Here is a 17,358-nt window from a genome sequence, read left to right on the forward strand (position 1 = left end):
TTTGGAGAGAAATTCACTGCTTCTCTCAGTAGAAAGTCTGATGAGTGAAAATAATCGTTAGTTGCAGCCCTAATTATTATTAACTAACATGTAAGCTGCATTTAAATGTTGAGGCTAATTTTAACTGCTTCATATACTGTTGGGAGGTTTAATCTAAAGCAATGCATTCATAAAATTCATACCTCTTCCTCTTGAGACAACTGCTTCTCTCAGTCGATGTGTTTCGTCTGATCGAGTCTTCAGATTCAACTGCAGTTGTGTGATTCTGGGACTCTCTCCTGAATGTCACTCCTTTATGATGTCACTGCTCCTTTAAGATGTCACAACTCCTTTAATTCATCAGTGTTCCATCTAGTGATGTCACGATGCAGTGATGATGTCACCAGTGCTGTGATGTCACGATGCAGTGATGATGTCACCAGTGCTGTGATGTCACGATGCAGTGATGATGTCACCACTGCTGTGATGTCACCCAACTACCTGCTATCACCACACGTGCACACTGCACACACACGGCACACTACACACACACACACACACACACACACACACACACACATGCACACTACACAGAAACGTGCACACACGTGCGCACTACTCACACACACGCGCTCACACTACACACAAACATGCACACACGTGCACACTACACACATATACAAACATGCACACACTTGCACACTACACACATACATACTACATACACACACGTGCACACACACACTAAGGTCTCGTTTGGGCCCTCACTGCATTATAAAATAAAAGCACAACATAATAAAAGCACAACATCAGCATAATCACTTCCTGTATTAGATTGTTTTGTCCATCTTTACACCGTCGCTGTGTGTGTTCTTTCCACCTTGAGTGATGGAGATGCTTTCCAGCTCTCTCACAGTCACTTGTTGACCTGGTAAACTCACCTGAACCTGTCTGCAGAATGTGGGCAGCCGTGGTGTCCCTCACATTTATAGGCTTATTGAATGAACTAATGTATGAGTTATCTTTACACTTCAAAACACACGTCCCCCACCCCCTTAAAATAACCTCATTTATTTTCATTGAATAAGAGTGCATTTATGTTTCTAGTAAAACAATACACCATCATTGTGATATGTCTTGTACACCTTACAGTGAAGGTGTCAGTAAATAAATATCTAAACATAATAAATAAGGTTTAATGATCTTTAATTATAACAGTTCTGATCGGTCAGGAATAGGCGTGGTTTTGAATATTAATAGCTATTTACAGACTGTGTGGACTAAAACACACAAGACACCTGATTCTCCTTTACAATAATGCTCTACATGTTTACAGTCAGGCAGGTAAACTCATTAAAATTTGCAATAATTAAGATCAGTGTATATGATGGAAGAGAGAGCGCAAAACAAACTTTTCTTTGTACTTTATTTTTGTACTTTATACAGATTCACTGAATCAGCAGAACTTCAGTCTGAGTTGAATATTTACAGCAAATGATGAGAGACATGAGCAGAAATGAATTCATATTATTTATTTATATTATTATTTATTTTATTTAATTAGATGTTCATTATTATGCACTGATTGTGGGAGAACTGGATCACCCAGATCGAACCCGTGCGTAACACAACAGTAGACAACACTGACTACTGCGGTGGCGCTGAGAGCTCAAGCCCTCGCATTCATTCAGAAGGAAAAAGTCAATTTTTCCTTCAAGATGAATGACACATTGAAGACCCCGGAGAAAACCCATAAACCACCTTACCACCTCGTCACGGCGGTGAGCATTGAGGAGAAGAACCTGCACATGCAGGACCTCTGTCTCGGTGGTGCCATCAGGTGACTTTTGACGGCGGAGGAGATATGCTCTCCGAGTGCCGGTTTACCCCCTTTCAATGACACCAGCACCCACGTTGCATTGCCCCACGTCTTAATTAGGTCCCGGTAAATGGTCTTTTCGAGGTTTTCCCATCTTTCTGGGCTGGAATCGAAATCGAGACCCTCGACTTCGGCCCACGTTTGTTCAAAAAGGCGCTGGATGATGTCCTGGACGTTTGAAAGGGTCCAGGTCACTTTCGCCTTCTTGAAGATCCGCGTGACCAACCTCTCCAAGATCACCTTGACGCAGTTTTTGTTTTGTACATTCCGCGCTCGACGTTCACAGTCGTCACGAAAAACCGGGGCAGGCGGGGCAGTGATTGCCAAAGGTTTCCTGGCCCTCGGCTTAGTGCCCAGTATGGCGTGTCTCATATTGTTGGCGAGGTCGCCGGACTGAAAGATCTGCCACCATCTGGCCAGAGACAGGAAACCGAGCACCTTCCGCTGCAAGTCGGCGCGCATGTTAGCACGTATCACCAGCTCGGGGATGATCTCTGGTCCGTGTAGGATGTGTGTGTAGAGGAGATCACTTAAGACCTTTGTGAACTCCAAGACTCGACCAGGGGGAATGTTTAGGAGCGGAGCGCCGAGTCCCAGAAGATCGCGGTTCTCTGTTTTTTTCATCAGATCGTTAATCTTCTTCGTGAGAGACTTCGCCGACTCCCGACTGTGAACTTTGGAGCTTCGGTGGAATTTTTTCCTCATCTGCGCCACGATGCGATGGATGCAAGATTTGGCAAAGCACTTTGCCAAAAGCTTCTTAATTTTGCTTCTGATATTTTTCTTGGAGCGTTTGCTCTTCTGCTCCGAAGGAGTCTGTCTTAGAGCCTCTTCGGCGATACTCCGAGCGATTTCTTCCGCGACGTCTTCAATCTCCCGAGCGCTTTGAGACTGCAACAGCGCGTACTCGGAGTCCGGCACGTCAACCAAGAGAGGTTCGGTGATGTCGTTCAACTGCGTCTTGATGATGATTTGGACAATAGCGATGTCTTCCATCGAAATCACGACGTCAGACGAAGGCGTCGTCGCATGGCGGTCTTTGGCGTCTGAAGGTTCCAGTTCCACATCTGATTCTTCGCAGATGGTCCTCTGCTTGCGCTGTCGAGGCGAGAACACCGACTTCATCTTGCCAATGAATGTCTGGCACATTTTGCAGGCGTGCAGAATCATGCTGTTGAGTCTGCTGGGAGGAGTGAGGCGCTGAACTATGCCCTCGGGGCTGGAGAGGGCACTTCGGACGCTCTCCGAAACCTCTGCAGAGATCAATGTCGTCAAGTTTTTGGAGCTCGGACACTGAACCGAGACGTCGACACCCAGAGCTTCGGCAAAACTCCGAGAGATTGTGTCGCCCAGATTGATTTGGACGTCGTCCTCAGACGCCAGGGTCGTGCTCCCGAGAGATTTCAGGAAAGCTTTTGTCAAGGCCGCTGTCATGTTCCAACAGCAACTCTCCCATCATGGTCATAGTGGCGTCGTCGGGGCTGCCGGATTTCAAAAATCCCCACTGATCCGCCGTCATCCCCTTAAAGAAGGAGTTGAGCAGCTTGGAAACAAGCGCGACGGACGTTGAACTCGGGCATGATGGCTTCTGGCTGGGAAGTTCTTGATGATACCATGATGCTGATTTACGGTCAATTCTTGTCGATGCTTCGTGGTTTTTGGAGAGAAATTCACTGCTTCTCTCAGTAGAAAGTCTGATGAGTGAAAATAATCGTTAGTTGCAGCCCTAATTATTATTAACTAACATGTAAGCTGCATTTAAATGTTGAGGCTAATTTTAACTGCTTCATATACTGTTGGGAGGTTTAATCTAAAGCAATGCATTCATAAAATTCATACCTCTTCCTCTTGAGACAACTGCTTCTCTCAGTCGATGTGTTTCGTCTGATCGAGTCTTCAGATTCAACTGCAGTTGTGTGATTCTGGGACTCTCTCCTGAATGTCACTCCTTTATGATGTCACTGCTCCTTTAAGATGTCACAACTCCTTTAATTCATCAGTGTTCCATCTAGTGATGTCACGATGCAGTGATGATGTCACCAGTGCTGTGATGTCACGATGCAGTGATGATGTCACCACTGCTGTGATGTCACCACTGCTGTGATATCACCCAAACACACCTGCACACACACGTGCACACTGCACACACACACACACACACACACACACACACACACACACACACACACACACACACACACATGCACACTACACAGAAACGTGCACACACATGCGCACTACTCACACACACGCGCTCACACTACACACAAACATGCACACACGTGCACACTACACACACATACAAACATGCACACACTTGCACACTACACACATACATACTACATACACACACGTGCACACACACACTAAGGTCTCGTTTGGGCCCTCACTGCATTATAAAATAAAAGCACAACATAATAAAAGCACAACATCAGCATAATCACTTCCTGTATTAGATTGTTTTGTCCATCTTTACACCGTCGCTGTGTGTGTTCTTTCCACCTTGAGTGATGGAGATGCTTTCCAGCTCTCTCACAGTCACTTGTTGACCTGGTAAACTCACCTGAAACCTGTCTGCAGAATGTGGGCAGCCGTGGTGTCCCTCACATTTATAGGCTTATTGAATGAACTAATGTATGAGTTATCTTTACACTTAAAAACACACGTCCCCCACCCCCTTAAAATAACCTCATTTATTTTCATTGAATAAGAGTGCATTTATGTTTCTAGTAAAACAATACACCATCATTGTGATATGTCTTGTACACCTTACAGTGAAGGTGTCAGTAAATAAATATCTAAACATAATAAATAAGGTTTAATGATCTTTAATTATAACAGTTCTGATCGGTCAGGAATAGGCGTGGTTTTTAATATTAATAGCTATTTACAGACTGTGTGGACTAAAACACACAAGACACCTGATTCTCCTTTACAATAATGCTCTACATGTTTACAGTCAGGCAGGTAAACTCATTAAAATTTGCAATAATTAAGATCAGTGTATATGATGGAAGAGAGAGCGCAAAACAAACTTTTCTTTGTACTTTATTTTTGTACTTTATACAGATTCACTGAATCAGCAGAACTTCAGTCTGAGTTGAATATTTACAGCAAATGATGAGAGACATGAGCAGAAATGAATTCATATTATTTATTTATATTATTATTTATTTAATTTAATTAGATGTTCATTATTATGCACTGATTGTGGGAGAACTGGATCACCCAGATCGAACCCGTGCGTAACACAACAGTAGACAACACTGACTACTGCGGTGGCGCTGAGAGCTCAAGCCCTCGCATTCATTCAGAAGGAAAAAGTCAATTTTTCCTTCAAGATGAATGACACATTGAAGACCCCGGAGAAAACCCATAAACCACCTTACCACCTCGTCACGGCGGTGAGCATTGAGGAGAAGAACCTGCACATGCAGGACCTCTGTCTCGGTGGTGCCATCAGGTGACTTTTGACGGCGGAGGAGATATGCTCTCCGAGTGCCGGTTTACCCCCTTTCAATGACACCAGCACCCACGTCGCATTGCCCCACGTCTTAATTAGGTCCCGGTAAATGGTCTTTTCGAGGTTTTCCCATCTTTCTGGGCTGGAATCGAAATCGAGACTCCTCGACTTCGGCCCACGTTTGTTCAAAAAGGCGCTGGATGATGTCCTGGACGTTTGAAAGGGTCCAGGTCACTTTCGCCTTCTTGAAGATCCGCGTGACCAACCTCTCCAAGATCACCTTGACGCAGTTTTTGTTTTGTACATTCCGCGCTCGACGTTCACAGTCAGTCACGAAAAACCGGGGCAGGCGGGGCAGTGATTGCCAAAGGTTTCCTGGCCCTCGGCTTAGTGCCCAGTATGGCGTGTCTCATATTGTTGGCGAGGTCGCCGGACTGAAAGATCTGCCACCATCTGGCCAGAGACAGGAAACCGAGCACCTTCCGCTGCAAGTCGGCGCGCATGTTAGCACGTATCACCAGCTCGGGGATGATCTCTGGTCCGTGTAGGATGTGTGTGTAGAGGAGATCACTTAAGACCTTTGTGAACTCCAAGACTCGACCAGGGGGAATGTTTAGGAGCGGAGCGCCGAGTCCCAGAAGATCGCGGTTCTCTGTTTTTTTCATCAGATCGTTAATCTTCTTCGTGAGAGACTTCGCCGACTCCCGACTGTGAACTTTGGAGCTTCGGTGGAATTTTTTCCTCATCTGCGCCACGATGCGATGGATGCAAGATTTGGCAAAGCACTTTGCCAAAAGCTTCTTAATTTTGCTTCTGATATTTTTCTTGGAGCGTTTGCTCTTCTGCTCCGAAGGAGTCTGTCTTAGAGCCTCTTCCGGCGATACTCCGAGCGATTTCTTCCGCGACGTCTTCAATCTCCCGAGCGCTTTGAGACTGCAACAGCGCGTACTCGGAGTCCGGCACGTCAACCAAGAGAGGTTCGGTGATGTCGTTCAACTGCGTCTTGATGATGATTTGGACAATAGCGATGTCTTCATCTCAATCACGACGTCAGACGAAGGCGTCGTCGCATGGCGGTCTTTGGCGTCTGAAGGTTCCAGTTCCACATCTGATTCTTTCGCAGATGGTCCTCTGCTTGCGCTGTCGAGGCGAGAACACCGACTTCATCTTGCCAATGAATGTCTGGCACATTTTGCAGGCGTGCAGAATCATGCTGTTGAGTCTGCTGGGAGGAGTGAGGCGCTGAACTATGCCCTCGGGGCTGGAGAGGGCACTTCGGACGCTCTCCGAAACCTCTGCAGAGATCAATGTCGTCAAGTTTTTGGAGCTCGGACACTGAACCGAGACGTCGACACCCAGAGCTTCGGCAAAACTCCGAGAGATTGTGTCGCCCAGATTGATTTGGACGTCGTCCTCAGACGCCAGGGTCGTGCTCCCGAGAGATTTCAGGAAAGCTTTTGTCAAGGCCGCTGTCATGTCCAACAGCAACTCTCCCATCATGGTCATAGTGGCGTCGTCGGGGCTGCCAGATTTCAAAAATCCCCATTGATCCGCCGTCATCCCCTTAAAGAAGGAGTTGAGCAGCTTGGAAACAGCGCGACGGACGTTGAACTCGGGCATGATGGCTTCTGGCTGGGAAGTTCTTGATGATACCATGATGCTGATTTACGGTCAATTCTTGTCGATGCTTCGTGGTTTTTGGAGAGAAATTCACTGCTTCTCTCAGTAGAAAGTCTGATGAGTGAAAATAATCGTTAGTTGCAGCCCTAATTATTATTAACTAACATGTAAGCTGCATTTAAATGTTGAGGCTAATTTTAACTGCTTCATATACTGTTGGGAGGTTTAATCTAAAGCAATGCATTCATAAAATTCATACCTCTTCCTCTTGAGACAACTGCTTCTCTCAGTCGATGTGTTTCGTCTGATCGAGTCTTCAGATTCAACTGCAGTTGTGTGATTCTGGGACTCTCTCCTGAATGTCACTCCTTTATGATGTCACTGCTCCTTTAAGATGTCACAACTCCTTTAATTCATCAGTGTTCCATCTAGTGATGTCACGATGCAGTGATGATGTCACCACTGCTGTGATGTCACCCACACACACGTGCACACTGCACACGCACACACACACACACGTGAACACACACATGCACACTACACAGAAACGTGCACACGTGCGCACTACTCACACACACGCGCTCACACTACACACACACAAACATGCACACTACACACACATACAAACATGCACACACGTGCACACTACACACACATACATACTACATACACACACGTGCACACACACACTAAGGTCTCGTTTGGGCCCTCACTGCATTATAAAATAAAAGCACAACATAATAAAAGTACAACATCAGCACCTGATGAGAGCAAATGATGAGAGACATGAGCAGAAATGAATTCATATTATTTATTTAATTTAATTAGACGTTCATTATTATGCACTGATTGTGGGAGAACTGGATCACCCAGATCGAACCCGTGCGTAACACAACAGTAGACAACACTGACTACTGCGGTGGCGCTGAGAGCTCAAGCCCTCGCATTCATTCAGAAGGAAAAAGTCAATTTTTCCTTCAAGTTGAATGACACATTGAAGAAATTTTTTATCTATAGAATAAGTCCAATTATTCACTATATGTGGGATAAACCAGAGCCCCCGGAGAAAACCCATAAACCGGCTCGGGGATGATCTCTGGTCCGTGTAGGATGTGTGTGTAGAGGAGATCACTTAAGACCTTTGTGAACTCCAAGACTCGACCGGGGGGAATGTTTAGGAGCGGAGCGCCGAGTCCCAGAAGATCGCGGTTTTCTGGTTGTTTCATCAGATCGTTAATCTTCTTCGTGAGAGACTTCGCCGACTCCCGACTGTGAACTTTGGAGCTCCGCTGGAATCTTTTCCAGCGGTTCGTTTGTTTGTGTTATTGTGTGACTTTGGTGAATCCGAATTAATCCTTTAAATCACCAAAGTCATACAATAACACAAACAAACTAACCGATTGAGGCAGCGGTGGACCAGCAACCCCCGTGTTCTGTGAGGTAAAATTACTGTTTTTGTCAATGGAGTCTGGTGGCATTGAAGAGCACCGAACGCCATCTACTGTAGGTAATACACTGTCTATGGATAAGTACCTCATACAACCCCACTTCAAAACATCCAAACCATCCCTTTAAGAGTTTTTTCATTCTACCTTTGCACTCCTTGTACATCACTTAGAAAAATAAGCATTTACAAAATGCCTTAAATGTAAATGTAGTTTTGAATTGTTAAATGCTTTTAAGACATTTTGAACATGAGTGTAGTTTATTCAGATTTTTCTCTGTGTGTCTCCACAGAACCGGCGGTGGAGTCCAGCTCAGGCTCGGGAGTTCCTTCACCTTCACAACACCCTGGCCCTCATCACGCTACACTCTGACCTCAACCCCCAGCGGACGCAGGGTGAGACACCAGAATCAGATCTTTATGATGTTCAGGGTTGATGTCTTTTAACAATCCAGCTCTCAGTCTGATCCCTCTCACCTGTTGTTGTCCCGCATAGCTCCAGGAGGGTTCAAACTGCGTGTGAGTTGCGTCCCGTCCTCCACCCAGCTTCTATCGCTCCACGCCGACATCCTGGCTTCACTCTTCACTCCAGAGGGCCAGCCTTACCTTCTAGAGGTGACCGACAATCCCACAAATCACAAGATTTTCATCGTCAATCAGGGATATAAAATAATCACACAATCCATCATAGGGTCATGACCTAAACTGCATAACAAATGTGAAGCTCAGAACTTCTTTGACTGATGTTTGTGGATATTCACAGGTGATGTTTGCCATGCGTGAGTTGTCGGGTCCCCTGTCCCTCCTGATAGAGATGGTGACCTACACTTCGTTCTGTAACGAGCCCTTCTCCCTCGGTGTGCTGCAGCTGCTCAAGGTAAAAAAAACAAACCTAAAAACCTCAGAGAGACAACTGACGATGAGTATTCTTTGTTTTTAAATCTTGTGAATCCTTTGTGTGTCTCATAGACCCAGCTGGAGACGGCTCCACCTCATGAACTGAAGAACATTTTTCAGATGCTGCAGGAGCTTCTAGTGAGTGACCCTTCGCCTGTTGATCTATCACTTTGTAAAAATCGGATTGCTCTTATGATCAGCTTTGCTAACATCAGTTTAATCTTTTCATTTTTCTTTTAGGTAATGGAAGACCCTCTGCAAACCCAGAGACTCAAGTATGCGTTTGAGTCGGAGAAAGGCCTTTTAGGTATGTCTTAGTACTGTTGTTGTCGTTTTGCTCTAATGCCCACAGCTGGTACAACAAAACACAGACACTTCATTTAGAATGTAATATGTTTCTTATCAACATTGGGCCTCATTCACAAACCGTTCTTAAGAAGAAATTACTCCTTAAACCTCACTTGCACAGTTTTCACAAAGATTCTGTCATTCACCAATGTTTTCTTATTTAGGATTTGAGTGCTGATAATTGTGCAAAATAATGATTTATTGCGCTTTCTTCATTTTTACAGTTGTTTAATATTATAGGATTTAAATTACAATAATATTTGTATCATTTATAGTATTTTTTGATAATTATTTTCATTATTTTACAAAGCATTATGTTTTTTTTAAATAAAAAAATCTCTACATTAAAACTTCAGTTCCCAACAATTATGTTAATTTGGAACCAATGCATCCAATAATAAGTAATTGATCATTGCATACAACTTTTTTGTGTTATTTTATATCCACTATAAACGCTACTAAATATCATTATTATTATAATCATTTGGCGCTCACTTCCTGCAGAAGTACCTCCACTTCAGAACTATTGAAGTTTTCTTTACGTTTGGAGTCCGGTGCTCCACCTTCTTTACGGCTGATCACGCGTGCCACTTGGCAACATCGTCAGTTCTTGTGTTTTAAATGGATTTATTGAATGTATAAAAACCTAACGGAGTGCTTTTTCTTCTCAGCTTTGATGCACCAGAGCAACAACGTGGACAGCAGACGCTGCTACCAGTGTGTGAAGTTCCTGGTCACATTAGCCCAGAAGTGAGTAAACAGTTGTCCAGGAGTATTGTTGTATTATCTTAGATGTACTTTATTGTTGGTGATACTTTCGTGATTTGTTTGACGGACAAACTGAGCGACATAATTCTGAGCCTCCTCATATTTTTCCCACCAGGTGTGCTCCGGCCAAGGATTACTTCAAGGACTTGTCAGGTCACTGGAGCTGGGCTGTACAGTGGCTGCAGAAAAAGGCAAGCTTCTAAATTACTGTCTCAACACATTACATCAGAGAAATATGATTCATTATTTTTATTTTTTAGGCATTTTCTGACTTGGAGAGTGACTGTAGATAGCATATAAGACATTGTCAGGGATAACAAGACAAAGTCCAGGACTTATTTCCATCGTGGTCCCTGATGTTCCATCAGTCCATCCTCCCCTCAACAAGATGGAGACGGTCGTTCAACGTCCATAGCGGGAGACACATGACCACAACATATCACATCCCGACACAGCAATCCACTTACAGATAAATATGCCAAAATATACACAATCATTTTTCTTCGTCGCAACACATAGTCTTCAGGTTATAGCTGACTCAGTTTGTGGATTTTTGTTAGTTTAATTAGTTGACCTACTCCACAATATTTCCATGTACGCCCAAACAACTGCAGAGGTACCCCAGGTAAAAGTACCCCTGGTTGGAAATCACTGCCCTTATCCACGCTTTGCAACAAGCGCTTTGTTTCATGTACCTATCATAACAACGACTTGTATATCCGCCGTTCCAGTTTCCCTTTTTGAATGACGAATACAGACTACCGCCGTCTGCTGGTGTGGAGAGTTATTTCCTCTCAAGCAGGCGCAGAACGTACGTGCTAACAGGCCGTCGGCTGTAGTCTTTGTGGTGTGTTCAAGTGGAGCTTTTTGGCCAAGACAAATGTGACGTGAGGCGACTCAACTGGTGGCCTTTGTCACCGCTAGTTCTTTGATGTCGGCTTGGTATGTCCCCAGGTTAAAACAAACTTCATTCAAATTGAAAGAGAATAAAATTGATCAAAACCGTCTTTTTTAGTTTTTTCACTGTTCCAACAATTACCAGTTCTCTGTTTTGGTCAAAGTAAACCTTTAATTCACTGAGTTAGATGTGAGAATATGCCGGCACTTCACGCTATTTTCCCCTGCCATTTCCCTGCTGTCACAGCTCTTACTTGTTCTTCGGCGGCAGACCAATTAAATTACAAAAATCTGCAAAAAAAAACAACCGGCAATATATATATATATATATATATAATACTCAGCCAATCGCCAATATATTCATCCAATCACCCGACCCTGTGTCATACACTGTAATGAAATGCTTTTTAATGATCCTGTATGCTCATTGTATTTTTACATCTTATTCCCTCAGATGACTGAACATTACTGGACTCCACAGAGCAACGTCTCCAATGAGACCTCCACCAACAAAACCTTCCAGCGTACCATCTCTGCACAGGTACACACACACACACACACACACACACTGTTTATCAGCATGATATGACCCCCCTCTAGTTCCTCCACCACCACTACACAAACACACACACACACACTTGTACTTGTTTATTTTTCTCTTCTGCTCTCAACTCGGCTCTCTTCTGTTTCATTGTGTGTGTGTTAAACTCTGCAGGACACCTTGGCCTACGCCACGGCGCTGTTAAACGAGAAGGAGCAGTCTGGCAGCAGCAACGGCTCCGACGGCAGCCCGGCAAACGAAAACGCCGACCGCAGCCTCCGACAGGTAGCCGTCAGCTCAGCGGGCTTCTTAACATGACTCATCACATTACAGCGAGCTCGCGCTCGGTTCACGCAGCCAAACAGAGAGAGAGAAGACAATGAGACGAAAATGGAACATCTCACCAGCTTCTGTCAAAAAGCTGTTCAGGCAGTTTGTTACCTCCCACGCTTGTTATTAAACTGCTCCATTCTCCTGAGACTCCCGCTGAGTCTGATAGAGGAAGCCCACACAACACAACACTGTCAGACCGGTTCTGGCACTGGCACCAATAATCCAGATAATCAGTGCGTTGCATGGAAGTCATACTCCCATTGTCACCACTTAGTACAGAGATATTTCACCCTCTGTTCCTTCTCCTCCTAAAAACAACACATTTTCTTAGTCCTCATATTAATAATTATTATTACAGGGTTCATACAAAGGCTTGAAAGTTTGGAAAATGCTTCATTTGAACCTTTTTGTTTTAGGAATGTGCTTGAATTTGAATATACTCGTAAAAAATGCCTGATTTTCAACATAATAATCTGGTGTTTCATCGACACAATCACTCATGTAAACCAAAAGTATTTTAATATTTTAAATTAAATCTATCCCGTTGTCATATTTCTATGTCGTCTCCTGGTGTCTCACACCAGAGGCGGAGCGGACCGGAGCTTTTTTAAGCATCAAAACATACAATCAAAGTTAAAGCTACTACAAGGAACTTTGTGTTGATTTGGGCGGTCCCTGTGGACAAAAGCGGTAGTGTCTCCGAGCACCAGACCCCCTTTAGAAAACCTCATTTTACTGCATTAGGGTCTAATGCTGTGTTCACACTACAGGCGACACCGCAACATCCCTACAACTCATTGTCATTGGATGCCGGTGACTTGAAGTTACAAACTGACGCCCGACACTTGCCGCTGCATGACGACCGTGACGCGCTACAAATAAAAGACGAGCTGGTCTCAACTTTTTTCAGCTCTCCAATGACACAGTGAAGCCTCAACCAATCATATGTTTTTGTTTTGTTAGCCAGTTTCCAGCGCTGGAGTCTGAGCTTAAGGAGTTTCTGGTGAACCTGCGTGATTTCGTCTGATTTCGCCGGAATCGGACCCGGTGGCACCGATGAAGAGCATTAAGATTAACTGTATAGGAATAGCCAATCTTCTCATTGATGGTCTCGTTTACTCATGTAGGTCTTATAGAGGTATCAGTATTAAATTGAGACTGTTTCATAACTAGTTAAATGTTCCTAATAGTAGCTTAGATGTGATAAACGCTCCGAGAGTCTGGACCTTTTTGGTTTAGGTACCTTGAAAGTGCTTGAATTTTACTCTTAAAAAGCTGTACGATCCCTGATATTAGTATTAATTGTCTCTCTTTCTCTCCCAGGGGTCGGAGTCTCCCATGATGCTCGGCGATTCGAAGAGCGATCTAGAAGACGTAGACCCCTAGCTCCTCCAACCAGCAGGATCCCTCCCTCCCTCCCTCCAGAGGAGGAGGAGGAGGAGGAGGAGGAGAGGTGGCACAGCTCCGGGCAGCCAAGTTGTGAAAGGGCTGCACTTTGCCTCTGATTGGTGAAGGACATTTAGTGACTCCACAACAAGCCAATCAGAACACTTATTCTCTTGGTCACCACGGCAACGGAGGAGCTATGAATAAATCGTAAATTACTTCCTTTCAGAGCAGCCGAGGCGATGATGGAGATGCATTATCATTAAGGGCAGAATACGGTGGGAAGTACAAAAAAAAAAAAAGAAAGAAAACCTTCCTCAATCAGCGGATGACTTCAGTTTATCCTTTTATTCATTCATTCACTCAGAATGACAGCAAGGTGGAGGATGGGTTTGGGTTGTGTTTTAACAATTTTCTGCTCATATTTGCCAATGTATCTACATAGACATATTCATATTGTAAAGATTTGTTCCATAGATGTAATTTGCCAGTGTAAGATAATATTTTAAAGTCTCCTGCGCTCTTCTCCACAGCCATGCAAAATGTGCGAGAGGTCACGTCAGCCCCGCTCTAGAGGAACTCGTCACAGGAAACACCTCCACTACACAGGAGCACTCGGGAGGAGGGGGTGGGGTTTAAGTATGCACTTTATAGTCCGGCCCAGTCTTATCGTGACGTACGGCGGTTCCTCTAGAGCCTCCTCGCAATCGTGTCCTCTTCTTCTTTTGCTTTTTAACAACTTATATTTTCAGTGCCACTTATGCAGACACATGGACGCCCCCTGATAGCAAAGCCACGCTGCCTGTGACCTCATCGTACAGGGCGGGCCCTGGTCCCGTAAACAGGACAAGTCCTCAGCGAGGCGAGGCCGCTCAGCGCTCTACACTTCTCGCTGTCAGGCAGCCTCTTGTGCTGGATTTTTATTCTCTTCATCGCCTGCGTTTTATTTTTCCTTTGACTCTGGATGGATTGAATATTGGAGTTTTCTTTGTGGGGGGGACTCAAAGCCTTATGCAAGAAAAAAAAAGCTGATCTGGAAGTGCACGGATCAGTTGTGGTGGGCCGTCAGTGCCGACTGAGGGGGGAGCTCAGGAGCATGTTTTATTTTTTAGGTGCCAAGGTTACAACACAAAGAATCACACGCCATGATAGAACTTGTGAAAAAAACATTCACTTCTCGCTCACACAAACACAAAGAACAGGTCCTCCTCGCCTCACTGTTACCTCTGCTTTATCAGGTTCTTTTCTTTTTGCTTTGCCTTTTTTTGCTTTTGTCTACCTTTGGAAACACACACAGAGGAGCTGAACCCAAACGTAGCTCCGGTTTGAACACCACAATCCATCATCCCTAACCTTCAAAATCATCGGGAGACTTGAAGTGCCTTAACCTCCCGTCTCACCTCCGACACTGTATCACCACATCTCTCTCGAGGAGGTGGTCCGCTCCACCCGTCCCCCTCTTCATCCTCCCTCCCCCCATTAGACCCAAAATAATACAGGGAAAATGTCCTCTGTGTGTTGTGACAAAGGATTGTAGGAATGTAACTGTTGGTTGTTGATTCTGTGTGTATGTGGGAGGGTGGGGGTGGGTGGGATGTACGTTTAACCCTAGTAAAACAGGGTTTAGGGGACAGGGCAGGGTTTTTGGTGACGGTAAAAAAAATGCTGCTTCTTTTCAGAGACACTTTGTAGATAACTGATTTAAAGCTAGATAGTTTTTAAGGAAGCCACACTTTTCACTCAGATGTTCTGTAGACATGAGCCTAAACTAGCTTAGCAGATCAGCTTTAACAGGTCAATGTTTACAGTGTGAGAACCCATCATGCAACACGGTTTTCTGTTGGGGGGTGCGATCAATCCACTGAAGAAGAAGAGGGAAGACATCGACACACTTGCGCCCCGATCACCCAAACCCGTCTCTCCCTCTCCATCTCACTAGATGTGAATGTCACGTCGTGCTCCTGCGGCACGTTTGCATGTGTGGCAGTAAGTTGGTGGAGTTTGTCTTTTTTGTGTGACAGAGGAAAAAAAGAAACAGCCCCCCCCCCCCTCCCCTCCTCCTCCCTCCATGTGTTGTTTGCTGTGTAAATCGGTCACTCACTGTCACAAACACCTCGTCTGTCTCTGTGGCTGGTTATCTGACGGAGCTGCATGCAGTCTGTGCCAAGTGATACATGGCAACACGAGTCAGCCAAGAGTCTCTCCTCGGTTCGCCCCACCGCTACATCATCACCACAACTACTACTTTAAAAAGAAAAGAAAGAAGAAAAAAAAAAAACACGTCGAAACAATCTTGAGTTTTAATCCTGGGTTGCAGGGAGGGATGGGTAAAGTGCGTGGGTCGGGTTCGGGGTCGGCATCTGAACGGGTTTTTACTGTCATTCAATTTTGAAAATTCACTTCTGCCATCGCAGGATTCTGTAACGCATGTTAAAACAACTCCGTTTTAATTTGTACATCAGAGTTTGATTAAGGGGAAATTTGATATAAAATAAACTGGAATGCACAACCTTTTGTTAACATTGTTTTTATGTATATTTACATGTCGCCTTACAAAACGTATTTTTTATGTTGATTTCTGCAGGATGTCTTCTTAAAGCTGCAGATTGGAGCAAATATGGTTTTACAAAAGTTATTTTTATGAAATGGTCACTGTATTCTGACAGTAGTCAAGGCCTACGAAAAGGAGGCTGGGTCACGCGTAATATCTTGAGGGTATGACACATGCGCAGTAAAATTTGGCCTGCACTCGCAGAAATTGAGCCAATCGCAACGCACGACCGCAGCTTCAGTTACACTGCATATGTGTTATAACCCATACCCCAAGACCCACGTCCATCCGTGACCCAGCCTCCTTTCCATAGGCCTTGACAGTAGTGCATGAGACAGGTAAATCTGGAAAACATCATGTGCCTCTGGTGCTCCTAATAGGGTTGTACGAGATGAACTGCGTCTGGCCTGGAAAGTAGACGAGATCAGACGGCAGCAGCAGGAGGTGGAGACAAATAGCTTCAGTCATCTGTTTATATTTGTTTGTAAATCTATGTGGAAATGTACGTGTATCTGGCATTGAATTATATTCTTTATTATTTTTATGTCCGACTTGTAAAGCACTTTGTAAAGTTAATATACACTGATCAGCCACAACATTATGACCACTGACAGGTGAAGTGAATAACATTGATCATCTCGTTACCATGGCACCTGGCAGTGGGGGGGATATATTAGACAGCAAGTGAACATTTTGAGGTTTGTGTTGGAAGCAGAAAAAATGGGCCAGCGTGAGGATGTGAGCGACTTTGACGAGGGCCAAATAGTGCTGGCTAGTCGACTGGGTCAGAGCATCTCCAGAACTGCAGCTCTTGTGGGATGTTCCCGGTCTGCAGTGGTCATGACCTACCAAAAGTGGTCCAAGGAAGGAAAACCGGCGACAGGGTCAGACCCGAGGCTCATTGATGCACGTGGGGAGCGAAGGCTGGCCCGTGTTGTCCGATCCAATAGAAGAGCTACTGGAGCTCAAACTGCTGAAAAAGTTAATGCTGGTTCCGATAGAAAGGTGTCAGAACACACAGTGCATCGCAGTTTGTTGCGTATGGGGCTGCGTAGCCGCAGACCGGTCAGGGTGCCCATAGCTGACCTAATGTTATGGCTGATCGGTGTAAATAACCTTTATTATTATTATTATCAACCACACAAGATATTTTTGTGAACAGATGAAACCTTCATTGCACAACTAATAGCCTACAATCTTACGTCAAATATTACAATTACACAGAAAGTTCGGACTTTCTACAACACGTGGT

General features: G+C 44.7%; 1 protein-coding gene across 5 annotated transcripts in view; it reads left to right on the forward strand.

The window, feature by feature from the left end:
- The window catches only part of usp24 (ubiquitin specific peptidase 24), a 71,581-nt gene extending 55,515 nt beyond the window's left edge, over positions 1-16,066 (forward strand). For all 5 annotated transcript variants that reach the window (XM_037771193.1, XM_037771194.1, XM_037771195.1 and 2 more), the window contains 10 exons: positions 8,679-8,781; positions 8,882-9,000; positions 9,149-9,262; positions 9,355-9,420; positions 9,523-9,589; positions 10,302-10,380; positions 10,514-10,589; positions 11,750-11,836; positions 12,011-12,121; positions 13,493-16,066. In XM_037771193.1, the coding sequence (XP_037627121.1) occupies positions 8,679-8,781; positions 8,882-9,000; positions 9,149-9,262; positions 9,355-9,420; positions 9,523-9,589; positions 10,302-10,380; positions 10,514-10,589; positions 11,750-11,836; positions 12,011-12,121; positions 13,493-13,555 (885 nt within the window). In that variant the 3' untranslated portion in view covers positions 13,556-16,066. The remainder of the gene's footprint in view (positions 1-8,678; positions 8,782-8,881; positions 9,001-9,148; positions 9,263-9,354; positions 9,421-9,522; positions 9,590-10,301; positions 10,381-10,513; positions 10,590-11,749; positions 11,837-12,010; positions 12,122-13,492) is intronic.
- The last annotated feature ends 1,292 nt before the right edge of the window (positions 16,067-17,358 follow it).

Source organism: Sebastes umbrosus, chromosome 5 (genome assembly GCF_015220745.1).
Source record: "Sebastes umbrosus isolate fSebUmb1 chromosome 5, fSebUmb1.pri, whole genome shotgun sequence".
NCBI lineage: Eukaryota > Metazoa > Chordata > Actinopteri > Perciformes > Sebastidae > Sebastes > Sebastes umbrosus.